Source organism: Bubalus bubalis, chromosome 18 (assembly GCF_019923935.1).
Source record: "Bubalus bubalis isolate 160015118507 breed Murrah chromosome 18, NDDB_SH_1, whole genome shotgun sequence".
In the NCBI taxonomy this organism is placed as follows: domain Eukaryota; kingdom Metazoa; phylum Chordata; class Mammalia; order Artiodactyla; family Bovidae; genus Bubalus; species Bubalus bubalis.
In genome coordinates, this window is record NC_059174.1 from 34,636,768 (window position 1) to 34,663,004 (window position 26,237).

At 56.1% G+C, this 26,237-nt stretch overlaps 1 protein-coding gene across 2 annotated transcripts in view; it reads right to left on the reverse strand.

The window, feature by feature from the left end:
- ATP6V0D1 (ATPase H+ transporting V0 subunit d1) overlaps positions 1 to 26,237 on the reverse strand; it is a 39,207-nt gene that overhangs the window by 5,513 nt on the left and 7,457 nt on the right. Inside the window, exons 2-4 of one of the 2 annotated variants that reach the window (XM_044932054.2) lie at positions 9,109 to 9,282; positions 8,506 to 8,677; positions 451 to 629 (exon numbers count right to left, since the gene is read on the reverse strand). In XM_044932054.2, coding sequence (XP_044787989.1) covers positions 451 to 629; positions 8,506 to 8,677; positions 9,109 to 9,282 — 525 coding nt within the window. The remainder of the gene's footprint in view (positions 1 to 450; positions 630 to 8,505; positions 8,678 to 9,108; positions 9,283 to 26,237) is intronic. The other variant, XM_006072037.4, reaches the window with a different exon arrangement.

Below are 26,237 nucleotides of genomic sequence, written 5' to 3' on the forward strand. Positions count from 1 at the left end.
CTGGACACTGCCTGACTTGGCCCCTGGGACCTGCTTGGTGGAGCAAGTGAAGTTGTTTGTGTCCCTCCTCTGCCTCATGGACAGCAAGTCACTACAGCCCAGCTTAGGGCCACGGTCTGTCAGAACTCCCAAGACTCTAAGGGACCCAGGCTCCCCGAGCTCAGCCTTCCTCTGCATTCTGAGGAATCAGCCAGATTCACGAAGTTAGATCGTCTGAGTCAGGCCCTGGGGGTAGTCAGCCTGGCCCAGTGAAAGCAGCGGAAGGGAGCAGAAGGCAGGACAAAGAGAAGAGAATGGGAGGCAAATCAGACTGGAAGAAAAAGGTAAGCAGCCATGGGTGGGCCTCACCTTCGGGCTCTGGGCTGCCCCCAGGGGTCCAAAAAACCCCACCCAGAGGCACTGACATTGATGCCACTGCTCGCCTCTCCCTCCTCCGCCAGGGCCGCTCACCCAGGGGCGTGTCCACCAGAATAGCATTGTAGAGCTCGGCGGGTGTCTGTGCGATGTTCACGGCCTCCATCTGCTCGAAACTGCCAAGCGGGTGGCACTTAGGCACAAGCTCGGCGATAGAGCGCTGGTGCAGCGTGCCCGTGATGAGCAGGATTACGTTGTCGATCATGTAGCTGTAACTGTGGGAGGCACACAACAGCACGGCGCCCTTGAAGTCTGGACACAATGCCGTGCCCCATCCCCCACTTGGTGCAGGCTGTCAACCCCTCAACTGCAAGCACCGCCTCAGGCTCCTCTCCCTGTCCAAGGGTGCTCCCTCCTTCAGCACCAGAAGCACAGGACAGACATGGCCCCCCCTGAGGGTTGTGAGGGGGGTACTTCATGCCCTGTGAGTGAGCAAGTGACGGGGAAGCAGGTCACTAACTCCCCCCAGGGCCTTAACCAGGGTTTTGGCAGGACGTGGGAAGCATGGGTGCACGGAGGTGGGACACAGAGGCCAGCTTGGGGGATGAAAGAACTGAGAGATGAAAGCATGTTCTAGGAAGAGGGAACAGTGTGTGCAAAGACCTGGAGGCATTTGCTGAGTGGCAGACGCATTCGAGGAACTGAACTCTGTCAGGGCTGGCAGAGGGAGGGGAACCAGGGCGGTGCTGCCAGCGCCTGGAGCCTGGAGGCGGGTCCCATCGGCCTGGCTGAGGGTCCTGACTTCATCTGGAGCGTGAGGGGTCATGAGCAGGATACAAGCAAGAGCAGCACAGTCACTCTGGCTGCTGTGGGGAGATGGGGGTGGGGCGGCGGGGGGAGATGGCCAGAGGAGGGGAAGGTTGAGGAGTTGGGTAGGAAGAGGTGTGTCTAGGGAAAATCAGACACAGTGGGAGGCCCCCTCTAGAGTAAGGCCGCAGGTCAGGCCGAGATGGACTGGTAGACAGCTGTCCTATGCAGCCCACTGCGAGAACAGGGCGCTGCTTCCTCCTTTAGGGCTTGAGGCCAGTGCGAGTCATCCACCCAGGATGGCCTGGAAGGGACCCAGAGACCTGGAAGGAGCTGGGGCTCAGGTCAGTGCCCTCCGGCCCAGAAGGCCGGCTCTGGACAGCACACGGGCAGCAGATGGGGCTGGAGAGCTGGGGCCTCCCGTTTCAGACTTGGCAAGGGGCTCTGCCTCTGCCCGTTAAGACAAGGCCACAAAGGGGCCGTGGCCCAGAGCTCTATGTAGTCACCTGCGTGAGGAATGGGGTGAAGAGGGACAGAGGGCCCCAGTCGGGCTGCAGGAGCCACAACACTCCTACGGCTTGTCACCAGTGATGAGCTCGGGGCATGAGGGGGGACTGCTCCAAGGCCAGAGAGAGGCTCCCACTGAAGGGTGGGAGCTGGCCTAGAGGCTGCTGCCCTGAACACTGAGCACAGACCCTACCTAGCTGTCAGGTGGGCCACCAGCTGTCCTGTGACAGTACCTTGGGCACCCAGTGTTGAGACTGTCCAAGGTAGGAAGTGCCCCCAACTCCAAGGGAAGAAAAGCAGGAAGGTGGTGGCCTAGGCCTCAGCTCAGGGCTGGCTACTGGGGGAGCTCCCACAGGGCCTGCCAGGAAGGCGGCAGGAGGAGAAAACCACAGTTCCTGTCCCGACCTGACCCCCACCCCCCTGCTTGCTACACACTCCCCCAGCTCCCACCCAGCCCAGCGCCCTGCTATGACCTCTGCTCTCCTGGGCTTTGGGCCAGGCAGCTGCCCTCTCTCCGCCCCAACCCGGCTGGGTCAGCTGCAGATGTGTGCTGAGAAGAGACAGGCCTGCCTCCTCAAACCGAGGGCGGCAGACAGAGGCTATTCGCGGCCACGAGGCCCAAACGGCCAGCCTTTTGTCCCTGACCTGACCCAGCTGGCAGCATGGAGGGACTTCGAAGAGAACCCGCTAGGGTTCTGTGCTGTGGTCTCCAGTCCAAGCCCACATCATCCCCTACCGTGCACAGCACAGCTATCCTGCCCCTGCTGCCTCGCATGCACCCCAAGACCCACAACATTCCACTTGTGACCCATCCCCCACTGATGTTCCCTAAGAGAGCCACAGAAACCCCATGCCAAACCTGAAGACGCTCTTTCATGCTCTCACCAGGTTTTGGACAGGCAGGCGGGGAACACCGTACCTCTTCGAGCTGTACTATCCAACCAATCCCTCACCACCAGCATCAGCAGCCCCACTGTCAGAGGATGTAAGGTGCAGAGACTGCAGGCCCCAGGTCCTGTCACCCCACGAAGCAGATGAGCACGATGTCCCTTGGCCAGTGTCTACATACCTCCACCCATGTCCAGGTCTGCATGCCCTGACTCTACACTCCCCATCTTACCGTGTCTTCTTAGAGGACTCTCCACAAGTCAGTTTCCTTTCTCTAAACCTCCCCACTCCTTGTACCACAGGGTATTCATGTATGTTAAGCATGAGACTGGCATCAGGGCCCTCCTGACCTGGCTTGGAGGTGAGCCTTGTGGGAAGGCTCCCACTGTCTGGCTTTGCGGCCGTCCCTCCAGTGATGTGGAACAGGCCAGCTATGATTCACCGACAGCAGATGTGGGGGCTGGTGATAGCCCACCTCCGGCTGCCCGCAGACTCCTGCTAGAAGTCCTGGCTGGGCACCAAGGGAAATGCTAAGCCAAGTAAAGCCCCCTACTTCCTTCCAAGGCCCCCCTTCTATCTAGGTTAGGCCAGCCTTGGACGACCCTGCTCCAGGACCAGCAGCTCCCTCCCCCAGGTCAATGACAAAGTTGCTATGGCAGCAGCCCCTGCTTCTCTCCCCTGAGAGCCAGGATCTCCTTTTCTGGGATGAAAGGAGGCAGGGCAAGGCAGAGATGCTGCTGGCCCAGCTGTCTGCTCTTCCCCCAAGGTGAAGGCTTTCAGCAGGCAGGGAAATCCTCCTCCTTGTCGTAGTCTGGCTTCAGCAGCTGCCTCCCTGCCCTCAGAAAGTCACTCCCCCAGCCCTCCCCTTACTTGGCCTTAATAGGAGTGAGTGAGGTTCCAGCTGGTCAGCGTCTCCCTCCAGAGAAAGACAGCTGGGGAGTGGACAGGCGTCTGCCCGCCAGGCCAAAGAGGCCTTCTTGGGGTAGGAGTGGGGCAGTCTGTATTCTTCTGCCCAGAGGCCTTCCTTCACCCTGTGCCTTCAAAGAGTCAGCTTGGGCTGACAGAAGTCTTGGGATGGAGTTCAGAAAGCCACTTCCTCCAAGAAGTCTTCGGAGCCCCCAGCCAAGCCCTGTCCCTCTGCTGTGCCCTCTGGCGCCACCTGCTGGAGCATGATGGCTTACTCCCACGGTCTCATCACCTTGGCCCTGGGGGCCAGGTCTGAGGCTGGTGAGGAGGCCACGACGACTATGCACCCCAGCCAGCTCAGCCAATTGGCCCATCTACAGCTCCGAACGGAGGCTGCTAGTAATCATACTTGTGCTCAATCACATCTGGGTCCTATCAAGCCCTGCCCCAGTGGAAAGTGAAGAGATATCAAGCTATGGCTTCAGGCTTGGAAAGAAGACAGGCCTTACCTGTCAGGCCTCAGTTTCCCCTCTGCAATCAGGATGACTGAAATACAGCCCCCAGCAGAGCTGGTGAGACCCTGACCCTCACCTTATTAAAATCCTGCCCTCTCCCGAGGTCCATTTGGGTCCTCCCACTCAACCTGAGCCTTCTGGGCATCACAGAGCACTTGCACCCTCTCCATCAGGCCCAGAAGAACAGTGTCATCACTAGCTGTTGCTCAGGGCAGGAGTGAGGCCTAGTCCAGCACCCCAGCCTACAGAGACTCTGCCGTCAACTCAGAGGTGGTAGCTGTGGACAGTGAAGGCTGGGGGGCCAGAAATGGGAAGCCTAAGGATACCTGATGCCTGCTGTGACCCAGCAGAGCCCAAGGCTTGAGCAATGTGACCTGGGGAGAGTGGCACGTGTGCTGACAGGCACACTGGGCATTTGAGGTCACAGTTCTGAGACAAAACTTCTTTCCAGCTGCCCACACCTGACTGGTGACACTGAAGCCCCTGGCACACCAGAATATGAGGCCTCTCCTCCCCAAGATGGTGCGGGTCACCTAGGCTCTGCCAGTGGGTGCCCTGGACTGTAGGCAGGTGCTACCCACTGGGGATGGTCCCCTCCAGGGAGGCTCAGTTATCTAAGATCAGAGAACTTTGAGGCCACCTGCAACTCCCCAGAGACCAAACTCACTCCTCCCACAAGCCCCTCTCCTAGCTCCCCTTCTGGGGCCTACTCTCCTCTGGGAAGCCATCATCAGATGGCCCAGATTAAGGTCCCCTCCAAAGCTAAGAAGCCCTATAGAGGCTCTGTCCCATGTCAGACATGCAAGTGAATGGCTGGGCCTGGAAGGAGCTGTTGGTGCAGTATCACATGTTTTCACCATGAAATTGAGCTGAATCATCTCAAAACCACACGACTGGTGATGGCATACTTCAGTGGGATGTCTCTCACTCGGGCCCTTTCCACTGAACATGAGGCAGCTGCCCCCACTCTGGCCACCCACTCTCTGAATGGCCTCTCGAACCCCATCTACCCCTGGAGTTCTCTCAATGAGAAAGCCTCCTGTGACCCCGGTTCCATCTGTGGAAACTGCCCACAAGCATCCCCAGAAGCTATCTGCACCACCATGGGCACCCATCCCATTGCACCCATATATCTCCCTCCCTCCTGGCACTGGCCCAGAGCTCACACTGGTCATGTGTGCTGGCTGAAGGCTGGATGGGGTCTACAAAAGCACTGGATACTGTCTCTCCTCATGGGAGGACAGAGGAAGCCTTGCCCAGCTTCTGCCTGAACATCCTAAGTGACAAGGAACTCACCTGCAGGAGCCTGCCCACCATCCTGGGGCAGCTCCAAAGGCAACTAAGAGACTCTGAAAGCTGGAGCGAAGATTAACCTGTGCAGGTCCCAACCTCCGCCCTAGCTGGGCTGGCTTTGTCTGTGGACAGGAGTGGCGTTGCTCCTGCAAGCCTCTACACCCATGATGGGGTATCTAGCTGATGCTCCCTTTTCTGGACATGTCTAGGGTATCTCTTTCCCAGAAGGTAACAGAGCCAGGGGATTCAGGCTCTAGAAGCTCGGGATGTGTATGGTTCCCTCAGCCTTCCCCCAATTCTTCTTTCAAATGCCCTTCGCCTCAGCCAAACAGCCATCTCCTCAAGGAAGCCAGTGGTGAGTCCCCAGGGTGGGGGAAGGTCCCCTGGACAGGGGAAGGCTTCTCTATCGAAGGCTTCACTCCTTTCTGCAACACTCCTTACTCCTGGGGTGACTCAGGGTGGAGGAGGTTAAGAAGGTGGAAAGGAAGAGGAAGAGGAGGTGGAGGAGCAGCCAGGGAGGCAGAAATTAGATCAAAGAGAGACCGCGAGAGGAGGAAGACTGCTGGAAGGAGGTAAGGTGTATGTGGCTCCTAATTAAGCCTGGAGACCTTGGCCACATGAAGGTCAGCGGTGATCTTAGCCAGGGCCTTGTGGTGTAATGATAGGATGGCTGGAAGCAGGCTGGAGGCTCAGGATGGAGGAGGTGAGAGAACAGAGAGTGAATGTAAAAAATTTAGGCTACACGAGATGGGCTTTTAATGGTGTGAGAGATCTGAGCTTGTTTTAGATACTGTTGGGAAGAATTTGGAAGTGAAGAGGTAGGCCGTCTACCCAGAGAGAAGGTTGGAGGCAGGAGATAGATGGTGTTTAAGATGGGGAGGTGGTCGCCCCACCTTGAGGGAAGCTTGGGGAGCTACAGGGTGCTGAGTGGGGAGAGCAAGCAGCCAGCTGGGCAGGGACAGGCCAGGCCAGCTGAACTGGTGAGCGTGCCTGTCTGGCAGCAGGGAAAATCCACCAACACTGGCTTCCCCAGCTCCGCTCCCGGCAGCGGAGGTGGGGGCGGGTGCCTGCAGGCTGGAGGCTGCTGGGCTTCCTCCAGGGCTGGGGAGCTGCCAGCCGGGCGGGACCATGAGCTGGGCAGCCAAGAGAGCTGCGGATGTTGGCAGAAGAGCACTCGAATGATGGATCAGGGAACCTCAGCTGGGGAGCGAGGACAACCAAGACAGAAGGGGTGGCGGGGAAGGAAGCAAGGTCCAGACCCTGCTGAGTCCGGAACCCATGTCCCACAAGGGACTGAGAGTGGGCTGGAGGGCCTGAAGGCCGTGGGTAGAGAGGGGGTGCCTGACTCAGCGGTTTCAGGGGTGGAGCAGTTCCAGGTGGTGACATGGTCTTGGGCAGCCATCGCGGGGGTGGCTGAAATGGAGACCAGAGGAGTGGGTCACTAAGATGACGAGGTCATGGAGCGAGCAGCCACAGGCTCAGAGGGGCTGACACGTGGCTGCTGAGTCCTTCCTGGGAGAGAGCAGGAGTGAGGGGATGGGACACTGTGAGCCACAATCACCTATGGATGGAAGGGGTGGGGAAGTGACGGTCCGCCCCAGGACAGCGCTTGGCCACTTTAAGCACGCTTGGTGCCTGCAGCCAACCTCCAGCAAAGAGCTGGCAGCCGTGAGGCCTCAGTCACGCTCAGAGTCGTCTCCAGTTTCATGGCCTGGCAGGCTGAGATCAAGTCTCTGAGGGCACCAAGACAGGCCAGGCGGCACAGGCAGGAGGCCAAGCCGGCAGCAAGATGGATGACATCTGCCCTCCGACCGCTGGCAGGAGGTCAGCCTCCTCTGGCCGGCCTAGCTGGCAAGGCCAGAACTTCACCAGGAAGCTGAGGGAGCCCTGTGCAAACAAGGCGAAGGCTGGGCTCTGGTAATAAACGCACTGCTTCCTGGTATGTCCTTCGGCCCTGGCCTTGGGGTGAATGCCACACAGGCCCAGGCTAGGGGTTGACTGACAGACAGACAGGCACTGCAGTATAAGCCCCAACGCAGCAGCATGAGATCCACCCCTTCTCTGGCCTCCTGCCCAGTAGGACCATGTTGGCTGTACACTGACAGAGGCAAGGGCAGTGTGATCACAGACCCAGCCGGGACAGCAGGGCGGCCCCCCGGAAGGAGGCCGGAGGCCAGGAGAGAGTCTGAGCCCTTCGGGTGTCCCAGGCTGTGACCCCTACCCCAGGACAGGGCCCTTTCGGCTATAGCCCCTACTTGAACAATCTCGAGTAAACGGCTGCTCCTGGCTGGGGGTGGGCAGCAGGCTTCCAGCCCTGTTCCTGCATGTGTAGGTGTGGCAGATGTGCAGATTCACGGGTCTGGGGGCACCACCATCAGGGAATGGTTAAAGCTAGACAGTACACAAAAGAGTACCTGAAAGGCTTCCCACAACACAAGCGTACACTCCAATGACGAGGAGTGCGCTTCTGGATGCCAGCCACCCACGCCTCTGTCCACCACCTGCACTGGGCAACCACCTGGCACGGGCCATCTCTTTGTCCACCAGGCCCTGGCTCCTGGGCCGTCCTGGCAGAGGGGCCTCTCTATCTCCCTGTTTCCACAGGCGTGCCTGGCAAGCAGAGGCTGCCTCATCCACGTGCCTCCCCAGCCTGGAGGACCCAGGGAACTTTCCTGTCAGCTTCTCCAGGAGTTTCATGGATGTAGGCCTGCACCCAAGGGTTAGAGCACAGGAAATCTTGGCAGCCAGGAGACATCAGGACAGGGGCCTGGGCCAGAACTCAGAAAGGCGGCCAGGTGCTCAGCACCCTCCCCACCCTGCCCCCTGCTCCCTGAGACCCAGGGCCATGGGCAGAGACAACAGAGGAGCCACAGCCCAGACAGGGTCACAGGGCCTTAACAGTCCCTCCTCAAAACCTGACTCTTCAGAGCTCTGCCCGTTCCCTGACCCCATCCTGGGGGGTGGGAGGTGGGACCTGTGAATGTTCAAGGTGAATGAGAAAAAGGCCTCCTGTCACCCCTCATCTCCATGACACCAGGGGTGCAGGGAAAGCAGCTTCACCCAGCACAACCACATGGGACACTTGTGCCACCTGACTCCCAGACAGCAGGAAGTGGCTGGTGACCCATTTTATAGGTGATGGCCTGGGCCCAGGGCTGTTGGACGACCAGACTGGCCACTCAACCTGGGAGGACCCTGCAGGCAGAGGAGGAAAGGCACTATAGAGGATGCTCACGTAATGAAGTCCAGGAAGCTGGCGAGCGGCTCATACGCATGGTTCCTCATGTGACGGAACTCCACCACCATCTTCTCCTTGAGCCGGTCATCAATGACGGACACTGTCAGCGGCGAAGCCTCATTGGCCAAGAAGTTGCCATAGTCCGTGCTCTGCAGGTGCAGCTTCAGGTCTGAAACCCAAGGGTGGAGGGTGAGAGCTGGCCATGCTGAGCCTCCCCAGGATCCTAAGTCCTCGTCCCCACCCCAACTCTGGGCCCCAGCCCCTCCCCTGCCGTTGTGTCCTGCTGCTACCCTGAGCTCCCATCCCCACCTCCGCCTCCCTGTTGGCTCAGAGCCTACTCCAGGGCAGTCAGGCCAAGGCCCTGAGATGCTCCAGACCCTTGGGCCCCGAGCCAGTACAATGGGGCCCAGAGTCCAAGCACAAGTGGAAGCATTGTTTCTCCAAACGACAAGAAGGCCTGGGAAACCCCAACCCAAGATGCCATTCACAACCTGCAGCCTTTGAGGCTCTCCTGCCTGGTGGGCTCCAGGGGACCTAATTTAGTGAAGAATGAGACACGGGCCCTACCCTCCAAAGTCCCAGAGAAGCAAGCCAACATACCCTGTGGCAGAAATGATGCATATGAAATTAAGGACATGTCCCATGCCGCAGGTAAAGTCGAGAGGGAACCAAGGCAGGGCAGAGGATGAGGGAGCGCTCCAGGCTGGGCCAGGTAAAACGCAGACAGGAAAATGCAAAGGAAACAGCTGCAGGATGGCATGAGCAAGGAGTGGCCTAGAGGGCAAATGAGGGGTGTGAGCAGGAGGCGAGCTGGGAAGACAGACTGGCCGTGCCCGAGAGCAGCTGGAGGCAGGTAGCCAAGCCCACAGGCTCTCCTGAGCTCTTCTGAACAGAGGTGAGGGAACAGGCACAGAGGTGAGAAGACAGAGCAGAAGGGCCCTGGGGAAGCAGACAGGTGAGTCCCGGGGGATTGTGGCAACAACTAGTCTCCCAGCTTCTGCTCGTGCCTCCCACACCTCAGTCTCTTCTCCATCCCACAGCCAGAGTGCTCTTACAACACCAGGCAGAACCCCCCACCGCATCTGCACACCCTGACCTCAGGGTCTCTCCCTGTCCCCCTGCTAGAAAGTGATGAGCTCTCCTCCAATGCCCCTCTCCAGAAGCCAGTCCTGCAGCCCTACCACTCTATTCCTTCACTTGGGCCACTTTTCTTTGTTATCACATCCCATCTGGCATGGGGCACACAAACCACGATCGCAGGGAGTCTGGGTCACTGCAGTATCCTAGAGGCAAGAACCAAGGCTATTCTGGTGCATTTTCCTGTTCAGTAAATTACTATGGAACAAACGGAAGACTGGGAAGAGCACTGGTGAAGACAGCAGGAGGGTTTGCTCCTGAACTCGCAGATGCAGGACACTGCGGTGGCCATGGCAGCACCAAGGACAGTGGCTATGTGGGCACGTGCAGGGGAGTGTGGATTAAGGCTCGGCAGCAGAGGCTGGCTTCTGCATGCCTTCTGTCCGCTGAGGAGGCTGCCCAGAGGGATGAGAGGAAGGGCCACAAGTGGGAACACTTCCACAAGTGCCCCAGCCATGGGTCCGGGGGCCTACAGGGCCGTGCTATCCTGGGACGCTGAGAGAGGAGGGGCAAGTGGGGCACATCATCACTCCACAGACTGAGGGGACCCCTCGGTGCCCCTCCTCCTGCACCTCATCAGGAGAAGAATGCTCCTGGCCCGCAGTCAGGTGTATCAGAGAAGAGATGGAAGAATGCCTCCGAGGGAGATGTGGAGGGGTGGGGGGAAGGAGGGAGCGGTGCTCGCCACTGTGGTGAACTCGACACCTGCGTCTCTCGGTGGCCCGAGTGGCACGCAGCACTCGTGTTCCTTTGCAGTTCCTGGGTGCGCAGTGAACTTTAACCTCGTGAGGCCGGCAGGGAGCCTTCCTCTGCTGCTTTTACCACTGCTCTACTATTCACACCTTTTTCCCATGCCACCCAGAAGAGGGACAGAAATGCAGACAAGTCAGGGCAGGGAGAAGCCACCAGTCCCTGCTCTGCCCCAAGGACCCCACACCCCTCCGTCCTCACCCCAGGCCATCTGCCTTGGCTCCACTCTTCCTGCTCCTCACTAGTCTGGCCAAGGCCCACCTATGCCTGAAAAAGGCACGGGTGAGAGGATGCTTCGCTCAGTAACACTCAACTTGTTGAGCATTAACCATCTGACTGCTACAGAAAAACTCTTAATGGAGGAGTTTCACTGTATTAGCAAAAGCCTGTATTTCTATCTCTAGTAATAGGTTTTATATGCTAGATTTCAATATGACTGGCTCTGGATAAGTGCAGAACTTTTTTTTTTAAAGAAACATGGTTTACTTGCACAAAACTGGTTGGTTTTAAGAGCCTGTTAATGCTCGCAAAGTGGTTTTGGTTGTTGTGAAACAAATTGTGAGTATGAACTGGTCCCTCTGAAATGAACTCTACTTATCAAGTCATATGTCACATGCCCTGCTTTTATATACTTTTATCTATCAGTAAATACTGTGATACTTGAAAAAACTAGCGGGCAGGGATTTCTGGCCCAAACACAGCAGGTGTTCCAATCCCCACTTGGGGAAGCCACAGCGTGGACAGCGGCTAGAAGCCCAGTCTGGCATATGGTGTTCTGGGTCAGACAGTCTGGCACGGCAGCTGGCGGCTCAAACCTGTCCATTTATCCATGTTTATCCATCCAGCCACCACAGCCAGCAAAGTCCTTCTCGGGCAGTGAGCCTCCTGCCTCTCCAGGTCCCAGCCAGGACTTGGAAGTCAGACCAGATGCACAGGGCACTGTTCTCTGGGACAGTGAGTTTGGGTGCTGGACCCCAGCCCAGTCTCCTGATTCCTACCCTCCACAGCACCCAGGGACTAGGCCTCCCACCCACACCCACCCTGCCCCTGGCATCCCTGCTGCTGGAAGGCTTCCCCACGTGCTGCGCTGCCCCTCCACAAGAGCCGCGCAAGGTCTCTAGTAGCCTGAAACCTCTCTGCTCCAGCCTCACCTCTGCGGGGCTGCTCTGCCTCGGCAGGCCCACTCCACAGCTCCCCCACCAAGCACCCTCTCCTCTCCAGCTCCCACCAACTCCATTTAATGACTGGCACTGATCAGGTGGGAGGCAGTACCCCAACCCACAGTGGGAAACAAGACCCTACCTGGAAACGGATGGGGCCCTGCTGAGTACTCAGCCCCAGGCCAGCAGCGACCGGTGTGCTGGATCTCCCAGCCATGCCCATTTATTTTGCTGTTTCGGAAAAAGGCAATCAAAGGGAACATGACAGGTGTCCAGAATCCCACAGTCAAGTATAGTGGGGCAGGGGACTGGGATCAGGCCTGCTGGGTTCTCTCCACCCTCAACTCCAGTCTCCATTCCTCCCCCAACCCTTACATTTTTTACCCTTCTACCATGGCCCTTGGCCCAGATGGGCCTTTCGGATATGGACCTAGCTGCTCAGGCAGACCTTCATTCCAGAAGAGCTGGGAGCCCCCAACCCTTACATTTTTGACCCTTCTGCAACCCACTCCAGTACTCTTGCCTGGAAAATTCCATGGACGGAGCAGCCTGGTAAGCTACAGTCCATGGAATCACAAAAAGTCACACACGACTGAGCAACTTCACTTCCCATTGGGAAGTGGCCCACGATGGGCCTTTCGGATATGGACCCAGTCACTCAGGCAGACTCTTGTTCCAGAAGAGCTGGCAGGTGACAGAGAGATGAGAGGAGCCAGGGCACGCCCCTGCAGAACCTCGGAGGCCACCTGGACACTCACTGCCCACCTGACAGAGGCCCTGCACTGGCAGGACTCAAGGACAACCCCTCTGTCATCACCTGTGGTGCTGGTCGTTCCCAGAGAAGACAGTACATGTAAGAGGGCCAAGCTGACGGATGGGTTCTCCTCTGCACGTCCCCCGCCCCTGGGGCTTCCCATGGTCGTTAAAGCAAACATCCTTGTGCCTTGGCTGCTGCGTTCTGCTGACACTGCATCTAGGGACTTGGCTGCTGGAAAGTAGACGGCCGGGTGGTTTCTGCTGGCTTTTGTCAGATGAGAGCAAACCCGGGAGATTCTACTGAGACTGCTGCCCAAGGCCTGAGGAATCTTCCTTACCAGGAAACTCATGTTTAAAAGCCCCCAGTGACGCTGTCAAAGGGCCACTCCAGACCACTTCCCCTGGCCAAGCCCCACTTTTCCCTGTGACCCAGGGTGAGGGGACAGCCCACCAGCCAAGGCGCCGACTTGGAGGCTGGCAGGCTAGCTGATCTTTCGGCTTGGACCACACAGGGCTCTTGAAACAGCTCTGACCCTGCTGGAGAAAGCTGGCACCCAGGCCTAGTGGCTGGCAGCCCCAAGCCCTTTACTTAGTCCTCAGGGCTGAGACAAGCCCATTAGAAACCATCCCCTTCAGCCCTCCAGCTTTCTGCTTTCTCTGAGGGATGTGGAGGAGGTGTGACCGGGGGTGGGATCAGAGCACAGGAGGAGAGGCCTGGAACTTGTTAAGAGCTCCATGGGAGACTCAGCCACCCAGCCCTGGCCTGGCCCCCGAGGGCAGACAAGGACGCCAGGGGCTCTGGGAAGGCCGGGGCTAACTCTGCTCTGTGCCCTGAGCTCCACAGCCCCTGAGAGGTGACAGGCCCTGAGAGCCCCAGACATGCCTGGGCTGAGGCTGGAGCAGTGTTCTGGTTAGCACAGACTCGGGGGACCACTCTGGTCTACCCACAAGCCCAGCTGTCTACCCCAAATCCTCCCATCCGTGGCCCAGAACCAGGAATGTCTGGCCAGCTTGGGATCTCTCACAGCAAAAGACTTCCTCAGAGGCTGAGTTCTCATGTCCAAGAAGATGCTGCTGCTGCTGCTGTCAGGAAGTTCTCTCTGAAGTCTGACTTGAAGCCCTCCTGAGAAGGCTGATCAGCTCGGTTTCCCAGTGCCTCCAGTCTCCCCTGAGGGTCTGGGACTTGCTCCTCAGGACCCCTCAAACCCACCCAAGACCCCCCAGACCTCCTCTGCTTCCCGGTGTTGCTGTCCCAATGTTCTGTGATTGTTCTTCCAACTCTGCCTCCTGGGGCCACCGAGGCCTCCTCACTGCCGCAGGGCTCTCTTGCTGGCCTCCTGTTCCACACCTTCGCTCCCTGTTCCCAAGCCCACTCTCCACACCATCACCCGAGGACAGTCTTCCAACTCCAACGTGTCGCTGTCACCTCTGCTAGCAGGCCCCGTGGCCCCCGAGTCTGACCTCCTCCCCTAGCTGGTGAGGCCCCACAGCTCCGGCCCAGCACTGCCTCCGCCTCCAGTGCTGTTCTCCAGTGAGGGTGACCCGTCTGTGAGCTCCGCTCCAAGGAAGTGCTCCCGGGAAGTGCATAGGGTACCCGAGGGAAGCCCTGAAGTCCGGGAAACAGGGCCGCTTCCTCAGGCCCAGAGGGAGAGGCTGGGCTGGGAGGGCACACCCCCAGCATGCTGAGTTGAGAGGCCTGCCCTCCCTCCTCCACAGGGCTCCTATCCTCCCTGAGGTTGCCTGTGTCAAAGACCACTGTCCTTACTCCAGCAGGATCAGCCAAGCGCTCAGAAGGCACCCGGGCGGGCTGTAGCCCAACACCCACCTGGTGTGGCGGTTCCTCCCAGGGCCCTGCAGAGTCCTGGAGGGCCCACAGCCGCCACCTGTCCCTCCACTTCCTGCCTATTCCAACCCAGGTCCTCCAGGCCAGGACCCCTCAGAGCAGAGCCCTGGCCCCAGCTAGCACCTCTGATTACCACTCTCACCCTGATTAGCAGAAGAGCATGGGGACCCCTAGCCTGTCCAATGCTCTCTTCTCTCTGAAGGACCAAGTATGGGCTTGGCAGCCAGCTCCAGCCAGGCCTTGAGAGGTGGCAGCTGGGCAGCCCTGCCTCCCACCCGCTTCCTGAAATCTTTCCTAGATCCTGCCAGCCCTGAAAGTCATTTTTTGGCCTCACCAGGGCTTCCAGGCGTGGGCAGTACATGGTGTCTCCAGTCCCTAATCTCTGCAGCTTCTCCCCACGGGCCTGAGAGAGGCAGGAAGGGAGGGTCTTGGCCCAGGCCAGTGGTTGGTCTCAGGCTGCCCCAGGGGCTCAGCAGGCACAGAGGCGGCCCTGGCACAGTCCGCAAGGCGGGGCAGCCCCCGACTCTCGACTCACCCATGGCCTCATGGCCCGTGAAGGGGCCCTGCTGGCCAGCTGGCCACGGCTGAGTATGAGAGGACAGTGTGTTCCCAGACTTCACTTCTGCTTTTCCAGAGGTCACTCAACGATGCTCTCCTGGGGAGCTCAGGGGTTTTCAGGAATTGAGGCCCGCTGAGTGAAACCAGATGTACAAATACACTCCCTAGAGCCCAGTGTGCCCATCCTGCCACTCCCTGCGAGAGCGGCGGAGCCCTGGAGCCTGTTCCACCACTTCCCTGGGCCCAGGTGAAGTGGCTATTTTGAAGGAACTGGCTCTGGGCTCTTCCTCCAGTGCTCGTTTGGCCCTATGAGCTCACTAATGCTGCAACTTCCAGGAGCTCAAAGCAGCAAAACTCAGACAGAGGGACAGATGTGGACAGATGGCCAGGTTGGTGGCTCAAAAGAACTATAACTCCCCCTCAGCAAATGGACTGTGTTTGGGTCTCCTCTCCAGGCTCTGGGTGTGGGGAGAGAGGGGGGAACCTCTCTTCGCATCAGCTCCAAAGCAGATGTATGCACTGGCTGGCTGGCTGTGCAGGGTCAGAGTACCACATCTGGAACTCCTAGTGTGGGAGCCACAGCACACAAACCATTAACCCTGGGTTTACCTGCAGCACAGACTAAGCATCCTCTCACCCCCAGGCTCTGCCAGGGCCCATCACAGGTTCCCTGCCAACCTCATGTAAGTGACCAGCCCTGCTTTCCAACTCTTCCTATCAAAGGCCAACTTTTCCCCTTCCTCCCTCAGATGTCAACTGGCATTCCCTATCCAGAGCCTTGGCATTGCTCCCATCCCAAACTGAGGTGCCCATGACCTCTTGCTGGCCCAGGAAAAGGTCCATAGACAACTACAGCCCCACTTCGCCAGGTCACTGGTCTCAGGACATAGTTCCTTAGGTACCTTAGTGGGACGATGGGGAGACACCCTAGGCTTTCGGGCCACAGTGACCTGAGTTTAAATCTTGCCCCACAGCTTGACCCTGAGCAGCTGGTAGAATCTCTGGACCCAGGCTCCTGGCTGTCACCTGGTGAAAGGTCCTGCAGTGCCAGCTTCCCAGGGTAGCCACAGAAATGGTGGCCCAGAAATGGTGTTGCCCAGAGAAAACCAAGCCCTGCACAGCAGTCTCTCTCCCTCTCTCCTGGTGAAGGTTCTCACCCAGGGCTCCCCAGCTGATGGGCCTGGCCCCAATCAGGTGGTCTGTGTTCTGACTCTGGGCCATTGCTCAAGCTGTCCCCCCTGGCATTCCACAGAGTACCCCTGCCCTTCCTTCCCACGACCCTGACCTTTCCTGGGGGCTCTGGTGTGTCCTCTCCCCAGGGGTCCTTGGGTAACGCGGGCATGCACGCACACAGGCCACACTCTGCTCTCTCCTGGGGAAGGACGAACAGAGTGGGCTCAAAAGCTGGGACTCCGGTGCCTAAGCCCATGTCCCACCTCATCTATGAGCAGGATCACACAGAGCTTTGGGCAGCCCAGCCCCAGGCACCTGGACAGAGGCTAGGACCCAGGTCTGCACCCCCAACAATATGGTGAGCTACTGCCCTGCTGCCCTCAGGAGCTGGTGCAGCCAAGGACAGCTCTTGCTCCATGGGAAGCCCCTGGGCCAGCATGCCAGCAGTCTTGGGAAGAACCTGGAGACTACTGCTGGCACGGTCACATGCAAGTTACTGGGTTTCAGCTGGCATGAGGCAAAGACCCTGCAGGAAAAGGACAGCGAGTTCTCCTTCCCAGGTCCCTAGACTAGCATTTTGTCTCACCCTTGGAGGCCTTTCAGTGAGGTGCGGCATTCCCAGAGGGGGGATGGGACTGAGCTGTAGCCAGGGCCCAGCTGACGCTGGGGTTGGTGACACCACCCACCTGCATATCAGATACGGGGATCTGATAAGCAGGAGTGTCACTCCCTGGTCTAGGAGGCAGCAGGATGTCTGACTCGGGTTCACCACCCTTCTCCCTGCTCCAAGACAGGTGGCAGGTGCTGGCAGAGCACATTTAATTACCCTCATGCTCTCAGGAACACCCTGTCCCTGTGGCTGGGAGAATGAAAGCATCACTCACAACCCATGAGGAAGTCAACCCATCCGATAGTCAGGAGGGTGCCAGGCGGGCGACGGTCCCACGTGCCAAAGGGAGGGGCAGAACTGGTTACGGCTGCACCCAGGGCAAGTTCCAAGAAGCTCTCCGCTGACTGAGTGGAGATCCACCTGGACAGCCCCTCACCAGGACATCCCCACCCAGGGCTCACCAGAACTGGCATGTCCCAGGAGACACAGGGCTTGGAGGGTGGCTTCCCCTGTTGCCCTCCCCTGAGACTTAGCCAGCCTGCCTCACCCTGGGAGGCAGGGGCCACACCTCTGCTGCTGCCTGTACTTTGACCCTGAGCAGGCTCTTTCTTTTCCAGGCTCACCACCTCAGTTACAGAGCCCGCAGGCTGGAGTGGACCTGGGGCTTCTTGGCAAGAACTTCTTTGCACTTTCTCAAAGATGTAAGTCTGCCTGGGTGTTGAATGAGAAGAGGGATAGAGGTCCGGTGTGGCCAGGTGCCAGGCAGCCCAGGAAAAGGCCAGCTGTGGCAGGGAGCTTCCCAAAAGCTGGCCTGTGTCCTATCAGGCTCCTGGGTCCACTGGTCCACACCACCTGAGCAATCCTCTCTGCCCTTAGTGCTTGGCTTCTGTTCTACATGCATTGTCCTCTAGAAGAAGGACCCATAGAAAAATTGGAGCTCACTTCAACTACAGAAAAGCAGTTTTAAGACCCCCAGGGGCTGCTGTTCCCAGTAAAATTTAAGCCAAGTCAGGCTGGATCCTGGAGGGGCATCTGGCCAGCTCCACAGTACTTAAGAGTCCAAGCTATGGAAATACTCACGGTGCTGAGACCTAGGGCCTGTGGATGGGCTCAGAGGATCAGGCCTCATCTGGGGCTGTGAGCCGGGCAGCTCTCAGCATGAAGTCTCATTCCCTGAAGCTCACAGAAACAAGACCAAGCAACCTGGGTCAGAAGCAGAGTTGACCCACTCCATACCCACATCCAGCTGAGTCAAGAGGCCTGGGCCAGGCAGGAAGTGGCAGGAAGTAGCATCCACGCTGGTCCTGTCCTGCATCACGGACTCCTCACACACCCTGCTCTAGGGGCTGACAGGACGCACGCAGGAGAAACAGTAAGACACCAGACTGAGCCTGATCAGTACTCAGGCCCTGGGAGAGAGGCAATTGCCCCCTCAGGGAATCTCATAGCAGAAGTTAGGTTCAATGATGTAAGTCAGTGGAAGAGTGCGGGTGACAGGGAGGCATGGAGCCTGGGCCAGGCCTGAGGGATAACACTCCAGGACTCTCACTTTCCCTAAGCTTTGCCACATGGCATCTGGCTTAGAGGTTAAAGTATTGAGGGTGGGGATAAATGAGTGAGCTACAAACCATGACCAGCAGTCTTGGGCCTTCTGTGTCAGGTCATGGGTCATAGCTCACCTGTATTCCTCAACTCCCAAACCTTAATTTCCACACTGGATACCATGTGGCAAGACACCTGGGGGGATGGAAAGCACCCCAGAATCAGGGTCTCTTTCACCTGACCACCCCTTCCCAAGTTGGAGGCTGGGCACCAAGAGGCACAGTACAGGTAGTCTTCAGTGAATAAGTGAAGTAAACTATCAAAAAATCTAGAGAGATGGGACTGGAGGAGCCAAGATAGATGTCAGGAGGCCATAAGCAAGGCCTTGAGCCTCACCTGGTCCCAGTTTCCCTGGGAAGCTACGAGGGTTGGATAAGGTTACTTGCAGGGGCCCAGTCAGCTCTGATATTCTACTCTGATCAAGCCTGGATCTCACTGACTCTCTGCAACTCCAGTCCCTGAGGGCCATGCAGGTGCTCAGGGTGAGCCCAGTGGCCTGGCTACCCCTGAAACAGCCCTTTCAGAGCTCTCAACAGGTGCAGGGAAGGCCTGGGGCTGTGGAGCAGTGGCAAACAGGAGAGGCCAAGCTGAAGCAGCAAAGATACCACAGACGACTCCTTGGAGGGGAAAGCCCCATCCATCAGCCAAACACAAAGCCTCAGCTGAAGTCAAAGCCTAAAAACCATTGCCTGAGTGGCCAAAGAGGGGGACAAGCTCTGGCCCAGGGCCAGGCCAGGGTTGGCCAGGAAAGTGGGGCCTGGTCCTCAGTGGGGGCTGTTCCTCCACACATCCCTTTACCTTCCTTAAGTCTGCCCCCCCACCAGGACCACCCGCACTTACATGGTGGTGGGGTTGGGGTGGTGGTGGGCAGTCGCACCCTAGGCCCTGGAGCTGCAGGGTGAGCTACACGGTGCTGGGTGCAGACAGGCAGAGCAGGCGCCAGGCCCAGCCCATGTGGCCCTTCAGGGCCTTGATTTTCCTCTCTCTAAAAGAGAAGGAAGGCCATTATTCCCATGCAGAGTAGTTTTTTTTTTTTTTTAAATCATCTAAGGAGTGGGTGTTGGCTGAGGCAGAAGCCAGGGAGGCCAATGGAAAGACTACTCCAAATTGGGGTACAAGGTGGAGAATTGTCAATTACTTGATAACCTGACTGTGTGTACCTATACACTATAGAGCCTGGGGTGCCTGATTTGGTCTCTCCCAGAGTCACCCTACACACATGTCCCTGTGTGTGCCACAGGCACCCCTACATGCCCCCCCCCCCAAAGTGCTGAAGAAAGCTGGGAGGAGAGGAGTCTGTCTTGAGGATGAATTTTCCATCTCCTGGAGGGACGAGAGTAGAAGAACCAGAGTGGAGGCCACCCAGGGAAGGATGGTGCTTCTGGGGGCCTGGGGAGCATGGCCTTGACTCCTGGCAAGCTTAAGCTCCTACCTGGTGCCCCCAAGACCCTTGATTCATAGCTGGCACACTGCACTGAAGCTGCTGCTCCAACTCTGAGGACTGCCAGTGTGACCCAGGTGGAGGTAAATGAAGACAACTTGGAGATCAAGCCTGCAGCAGTCTGCACTGGGCACTATGGTGGACAGCATCCCAGGAGAATTCCCTGGCCTTCCTCTTCCTTACCCAGGAAGCAGGGGCACAGGGAGGTGAGGGTGGGAAGAGATGGACTGACAGGAGACACTGAGCCACAAGCCCTATATAACCTGGGAAGGCTGACTGGGAACTTGGGTGAGGGAAGTAGGGCCCAGGGCAGAGTCCCAAGGGGACAGCGGCTTAAGGCAGATGCTGCACAGAGAAGCAGAGAAGATGCAACAGTGGGTCCAGCCACACCCTCTTCCCTGGCCCTCAGACAGCTGAATGGTCCTGGTGCACCCCCTTGTGGCCAAAGGGAGGATGGCACTGTCAACAGTCCAGAGCTCAGCTCTGGCTCCCTGTGATTGTAACAGCCTTGGACTCCAGGTACGTATTTCCCCTGGGGTTAAATGGGGGGAAAGGCTGCAGGCACCTGCAGAGCCAAATGGAACAAGAAAAGGACTGGGGTGGACATAAGTCAAGAAAGCCAGAATGGAGACAAAGGGAGCCTGAATCTGGTCATGAGGGACTGGTCTGTCTTGCATCAGTGAAATAAGTGACCTTCTGAGGTGTAAGAGTGAACAGGGTGCAGAGGAAGCCTGGGCATGTTCAGCCCTCTACACTCTTGTCCTCCAGTTCCCCAAGACCCTCCCAAGGCTCCATATCCCTTAATTCAGCTCTCTGCTCCCTGTCTCTGCTGCTGCTAAGTAGCTTCAGTCGTGTCCGACTCTTGTGCAACCCCATAGATGGCCGCCCACCAGGCTCCCCCATCCCTGGGATTCTCCAGGCAAGAACACTGGAGTGGGTTGCCATTTCCTTCTCCAAATCATGAAAGTGAAAGTGCAGTCGCTCAGTCGTGTCCGACTCTTAGCGACCCCATGGACTGCAGCCTACCAGGCTCCTCCGCCCATGGGATTTTCCAGGCAAGAGTACTGGAGTGGGGTGCCACTGCCTTTTCCAGCTCCTTGTCTTTAATGCCTAATAATATATCCTTTTTTCAAAGTGCTTAATAACACAAAAGCAGAACAATCTACAACATGGTGCACTCCTCTCCCATCCTAGCCCTCTGCCAAAACCCAAAAAGAGTGATCTCTCATCCAATCACGCAAATACCTACTGAGCATTCACACTGGTGGGCACTGTGCTGTCGAGAACTAACAACATGCAAGTGATTCGTTTCATTTTACAGATCAGCAAACCAGCTTCAAGGCATTAAATCACAATGGACAGCGTCACATGGTTGGCCAGAAAGGGAGCCACAGTCTCCTGCTGCCTGGCCTCACACACAACTTAAGAAAGGTCCTGGTGACCCAGAGAGGCCGGGATTTACAAGAGAGACCATTACATCATGTGCTTACACCTGTTCATTCTTGATGTCAACCCTCCTAACAAGCTGGAGCATGTTTGAAAGCTGAGCCCAAAGCACAAGAACAGCTACAAGTAGGAAAAGATGTCTAGTGTGCTGTAGTCGACACCGCTGACCACATGGGGCCAGGGACAAACCACTGGAGGCAGACCTGGGCCCTCAGAGACTGTGGCTTGGTCCCATTTCATTTAACATCTAATGGCCCTAATTAGAGAGAAGCTCTGCTATGTTCAGTGTAGGCTGCTATGAAAGCAAGAAAGCAAGACTAATACATTCCAGAAAGGGGTTATGCAAGATGTTTAAAATCTGGATCTTTCCTTCTCTGCCATCCAGAAACCCTGGTCACCCTGGAAGTCTCATCTTTAAGGGTCCTGAATGGCTGACATTTGCCTGTGCTGAAGTCACTTCAAAAGGCCCTGTGGTTCAGACACTGGCTCCACCTCAGAAACCAGGCCCAAGAAATCAGTGAGAAAACTGAGGGACAAGAGTGTTATCACCCACCAGAGCAAGTTCTGACATGAACTCCCAGGGCAGGGCTTCTGAAACAAGGGTTATCAGTTCCTGTGTGGACTGTCCTGACCATAAACAGCTTCCCAGATAAAATCAAGCTACAGTATACACCAGTGCAAGGTGTAATCAGTGAAGAGAAAACAACACATGTATGGGGGGTTGGGGGAAGGCAACAAAGGGAAAAGAGAAAAATGGACAGGTGAGAGGTGAGCTGAATATGGACGGGGCTCTGGGGCTCTGTTCTGAGTGACATGAGGGCCTGGGCCTCATGCATCCCTTGGACTCTGAGTCTTCTGGTGTAAAGATAAGGGAAGGGGGTTGATGGGGGCTCCCTAAGAGTCAGACCAGCCCTACAACGCTGTGAACAAAAATCTGGAAGAATGCCCTAGCGTCAACAGCAGGGGTCTCGGCTTGGATGGCTGAAGGGTTAAGTGCCTTCTCTTTGCTCACCTATATGTTCGAATTTCTCTTATTTTAGATATCTTCAGCAGATATTTTAAACGATAAAATGTTTGTTCAATACAACACATCTGAACGATTGAAGAGTACTTAAAATTAAAGACTGACATATTTCCCCTCCCAGTCCCTCCAACCCTTCCTCTGCAGAGGCTGCCACTCCACGTTGGTTGTCTATGCTTCCAAACACATTTTCATGTGCACATTACCTGGTGCTCTACTAAAATGGGACTATATTACACACACTTTGCAACTTCTCACTTAACAAGATATTTCTAAATCAATCTTCATGGAACACTACACTTTTGAGCACCTGAATAGTATTCCACTGTGAGCACAGACCATAGTTTATTTAACCATTCCCCTGTCCACAGCAATCCCTCTGGTTCGAACAGGTTGCAGTTAGTTACCTACAAGGCTGGTGTGGACACCTCTGTGCATGCCATCCTGTGCTCACCTATGGGATGCGACCCTGTAGGTGGGTGTGCAGGGTCACACAGTACCTGCACGTGCAGTATTTAAACAAGGCAGTAAAAGCTTGTTCCCCAAGGATCTATACCAAGTTACCCTTCCAACTCCACTTTTGGAATTAAAAAAAAAAAAATGATGTTTAGGACTTCCCCGGCAGTCCAATGGTTAAGAACCCATGTTGGTATGATCATCACTGGTATAATCTCTGGTCAGCAGGAGAAACTGAGATCCCACATGCCACGAGGCACAGCCAAAAATAAATAAGTAAAAATTATGTTTAGTTAAAAAGAAGATCAAAAAAGAAAAACAGAAGGGACTTCCGTGGCAGTCCAGTGGTTGAGACTCTCGGCTTCCACCTTGGGAGGCACGGGTTCGATCCCTGGTCAGGGAACTAGGATCTCACTAGTCACGTAGCGAGGCCAAAACTAATTAATTAACTTTTTTTTTTTTTAAGACACCTACATTAAAAAAAAAAAAAAAGTAAGAAAAGAAAGAAATCACCCTGCCCAGTCATGCAGGAAGGAGGCATGGCAGGGGTGTGAAGGGGAACCCCTGGCTGTGGCTCTCTGTGCTCTGCTCGCCAAATTAGGCTCCACGCCAAGTATACTCCTCAGGGCAAGCTTGTGTCCCCTTGGCCTGCTGTGAAGGCTGCTCCCCAGCCTCCTGGCAGGACTTGTGGGCAGGATGAGGCTTCTAAGGGAGTTTGCCCTGGTGGCAGGCCAACAGATGGCGCAGGCCGAGCTGCCGCCGGCCAGCATGCTGATGACTTCCAGACTGGAATCATCAGTGCTGCTTCCCTGGAGCTCCAGATCCACACAGCCACCTCCCTCAGACACGCAGACTGAGTGCTTCTGAGATGGAGCACCTCCACCACCACCTGTCCATGCCCCAGACCTTCTCCTCTCCTGGTGGGGCCCGTCTCAGAAGCAGTTCCAGCACCCACCCAGACATCTGAGGTCAAAATCCTGATCTCTAACCCCTCTCACCTCTATAACTAAAGCAAACTGGCCCAATCTTGTGGGTCTCATTCCCTATGCTGGTCTCTGACCCAGTTCTTCTTCTGCCCACGTGCCACTCCTGCCCCAGTTCAGCCCCATTCACTCACCTGGAGAGCTAGGATAGCATATCCTCTAGCCTGGCTCCTCCTAAACCAAACCTCCAGAGCCCCGTATCCCGTTTCTAATCGCATCACACCACCAACCCTCACCCCCTTCACAGTCCTTCCCTCCTCCATGTACTGAGGGATCAAGTCCAAGCTGGCTCATGGCAGCAAGACCTCCCTCCTGCCCACCCCTGGCCTCCGCCCCTGCTCTGGGGCCTCATCCTCTTGCAGCAGCACTGGGAGAGGAACAGTCTAGTCGCCACCACGGATCTGTGCCAGCTCATCAGTCTTTGGGCATGGGGGAAAGGGGTCTCTTCACACAGCAACGTCACTGGCCAGGGCAGCTGGGACAACACAGGCCATCAAACACTGAGGGGAAAATTTCAGGTGCGTGTGGGGGGCCCTCACAACTCAGGAGACTCGAAGTACCTGTGGCTTTGGTCCATGTGCTAACCCTCTCCATGTGTACACCCTTCCCCTGAGGGGCCCCCCTCCCAGAGCTGCTCTGTCGTGCTTGTGGTCATCGGGTTGCCAGAACTGTGTCCTCTCTCCCTCTGGATCACATCTGGCTCTGAGGAGTTCTGGGCTGAGCTAAGTTTGTCTTGCTGTCTAAGCCATGGTCACCCAATTTCATCAAACCAATATATTCTTCTCTGACAAACAAAATGGAACATACAAAATGTTTCCAGGCAAGAAAATAAACAGAAACTCTTGAGCAAGACATTTCCCACACACTGACCCTGACCTAAGTGAAGGATCTCCCTCCTGCTCTATTACAACTTTCATCCCTCCTAAGCCACGTATCTTCCCAAGGCACCCGAAGCCTTTGATGAATCAGCCCGAGGCAACTATCCACCCTCAGCCCTGCGTACCCCTGACACGTGCTCTATTCTCTTCCTGGTTCCCAATTTCTCCTGATCTTCTACGCGGTTTGATGTTTCTGAAACTACAAATGCCTTCTTCCCACCTCCCTAACCTGGCTACTTTTTTGTGTAGACAGTTTTACTGAGATATAGTTCATATGCCATACAATTTTCCCATTTAAAATGTACAATTCAATGGCTTTTAGTATATTCAGAGTTGCACAACCATCACAATTAATTTTACAACATTTTCATTGCCCCAAAAAGAAGCCCTGTAAGCTGTTACTCCTCACATGCTCCCACTGTCCCAAAGTATGCTTCATGCCTACTGGACATTCAGCACTATCTTTTTTAAAAGTCTCTACTGAATTTGTTATAATATTGCTTCTTTTGTTTATGTTCTGTTGTTTTGGGCCATGAGCCATGTGGGATCTTAAACTTCCTGACCAGGGATCAAACCCGCACCCCATGCATTGGAAGGTGAAGTCTTAACAACTGGACCGCCAGGCAAACCCTCAATTCTGTTTTGATCTCCGCCAGTCTGTCCATTAGGTGCATGGGCCCCCCAGGCAAGGCCTGTGTGATATGTTTTCATTGCCCACTCAGGGCCCAGCATGGCACCCGCCTCCCAGGAGTGACGAGAAGGAATGACCATAGTGGGAGCAGCTGGCTTCCCTGACTGCTCACTCGGCACCAGGCCCTGTACTTCATGCCGCTAACATCTCAGAGCGATTCTATTAATGCTCTCATTGTGCAGCTGAGGATAAACCACTTGCCCAGGATCACAAAGCCAGTAAGAGGCTGAGCTGAGATTCCTCAGTGAGCCGAGTTCATCTGTGAGCTCCGCTCTGTCCATCTACTGTCTCTGTCCATCCACTCTGTGCCTGGTCGTCAGTTTCCAGCCCCGCTCTTCTCTGTTCTCATCAAGGTCACCGACGACCTCTGAACAGCAAACCAAATAGAGAGCTGTCTGACTTTATTTCAATATCCAGGACACCTCTGTCAGTCACCACCCCTTCCTTTCTCTCCTACCCATCTCTCAGGGGATGCCTTTGGCCTTTCTGGCAGGACCATCTTTTGCCCCATTCTTGCTTAATGGAAGCTCTTCCTGGGGGAGGGTCTCACCATCTAGGGTGTCTACTCTTCTGACTCAATTCTCTCCTGGGGTCAGTGGCCACACTTCTACACTGATTCCCCAAGCTCACACCTGAGCAGCAAAAATAGCCTCCACCTCTTCACTCAAATGGCTCACAGATCCCTCAATCCCATCTTCTTGCTCTTTCTCCAAACTGTTCCTTCCGCATTCCTCTGTCATTTCACCTGCCACCTACATAGGTGCCTAAGCCAGGGTGGAGACATCAGCCTTGACTCTTCATTCTTCCTCAGCCTCCTTATCCAACCCTCATATCCTATTAATTCCTCTCCCTATAAATTCCCCCACAATGCTCCCTGCCAATGCCTGAGGGCATCTTCTCTGCCCCGGGTTACTTCTAAGACCCTGCAGACTGTTCTTCCCACCTCCAGTGTGGCCCCAATCCCTTGGAAACACACGTTTCAGACTGCAGGTACATTCTACAGTACAAAGCAAGTAGTCTTACCCTCCCACTTCCTGTGTTCAGGACAAAGCCCTTCCTGCAGTTTTTGCAGTTCTTCAAAGTTAATCTCTTGGGACTTCCCTGGTGGCCAGTGGCTAAGACTCCACGCTTCCACTGCAGGGGGTGTGGGTTCAGTCCCTTGTCAGGAAACTAAGATCCTGCATGCCACAAGGTACAGCCAAAAATTTTTAAAAAGCAGCAACA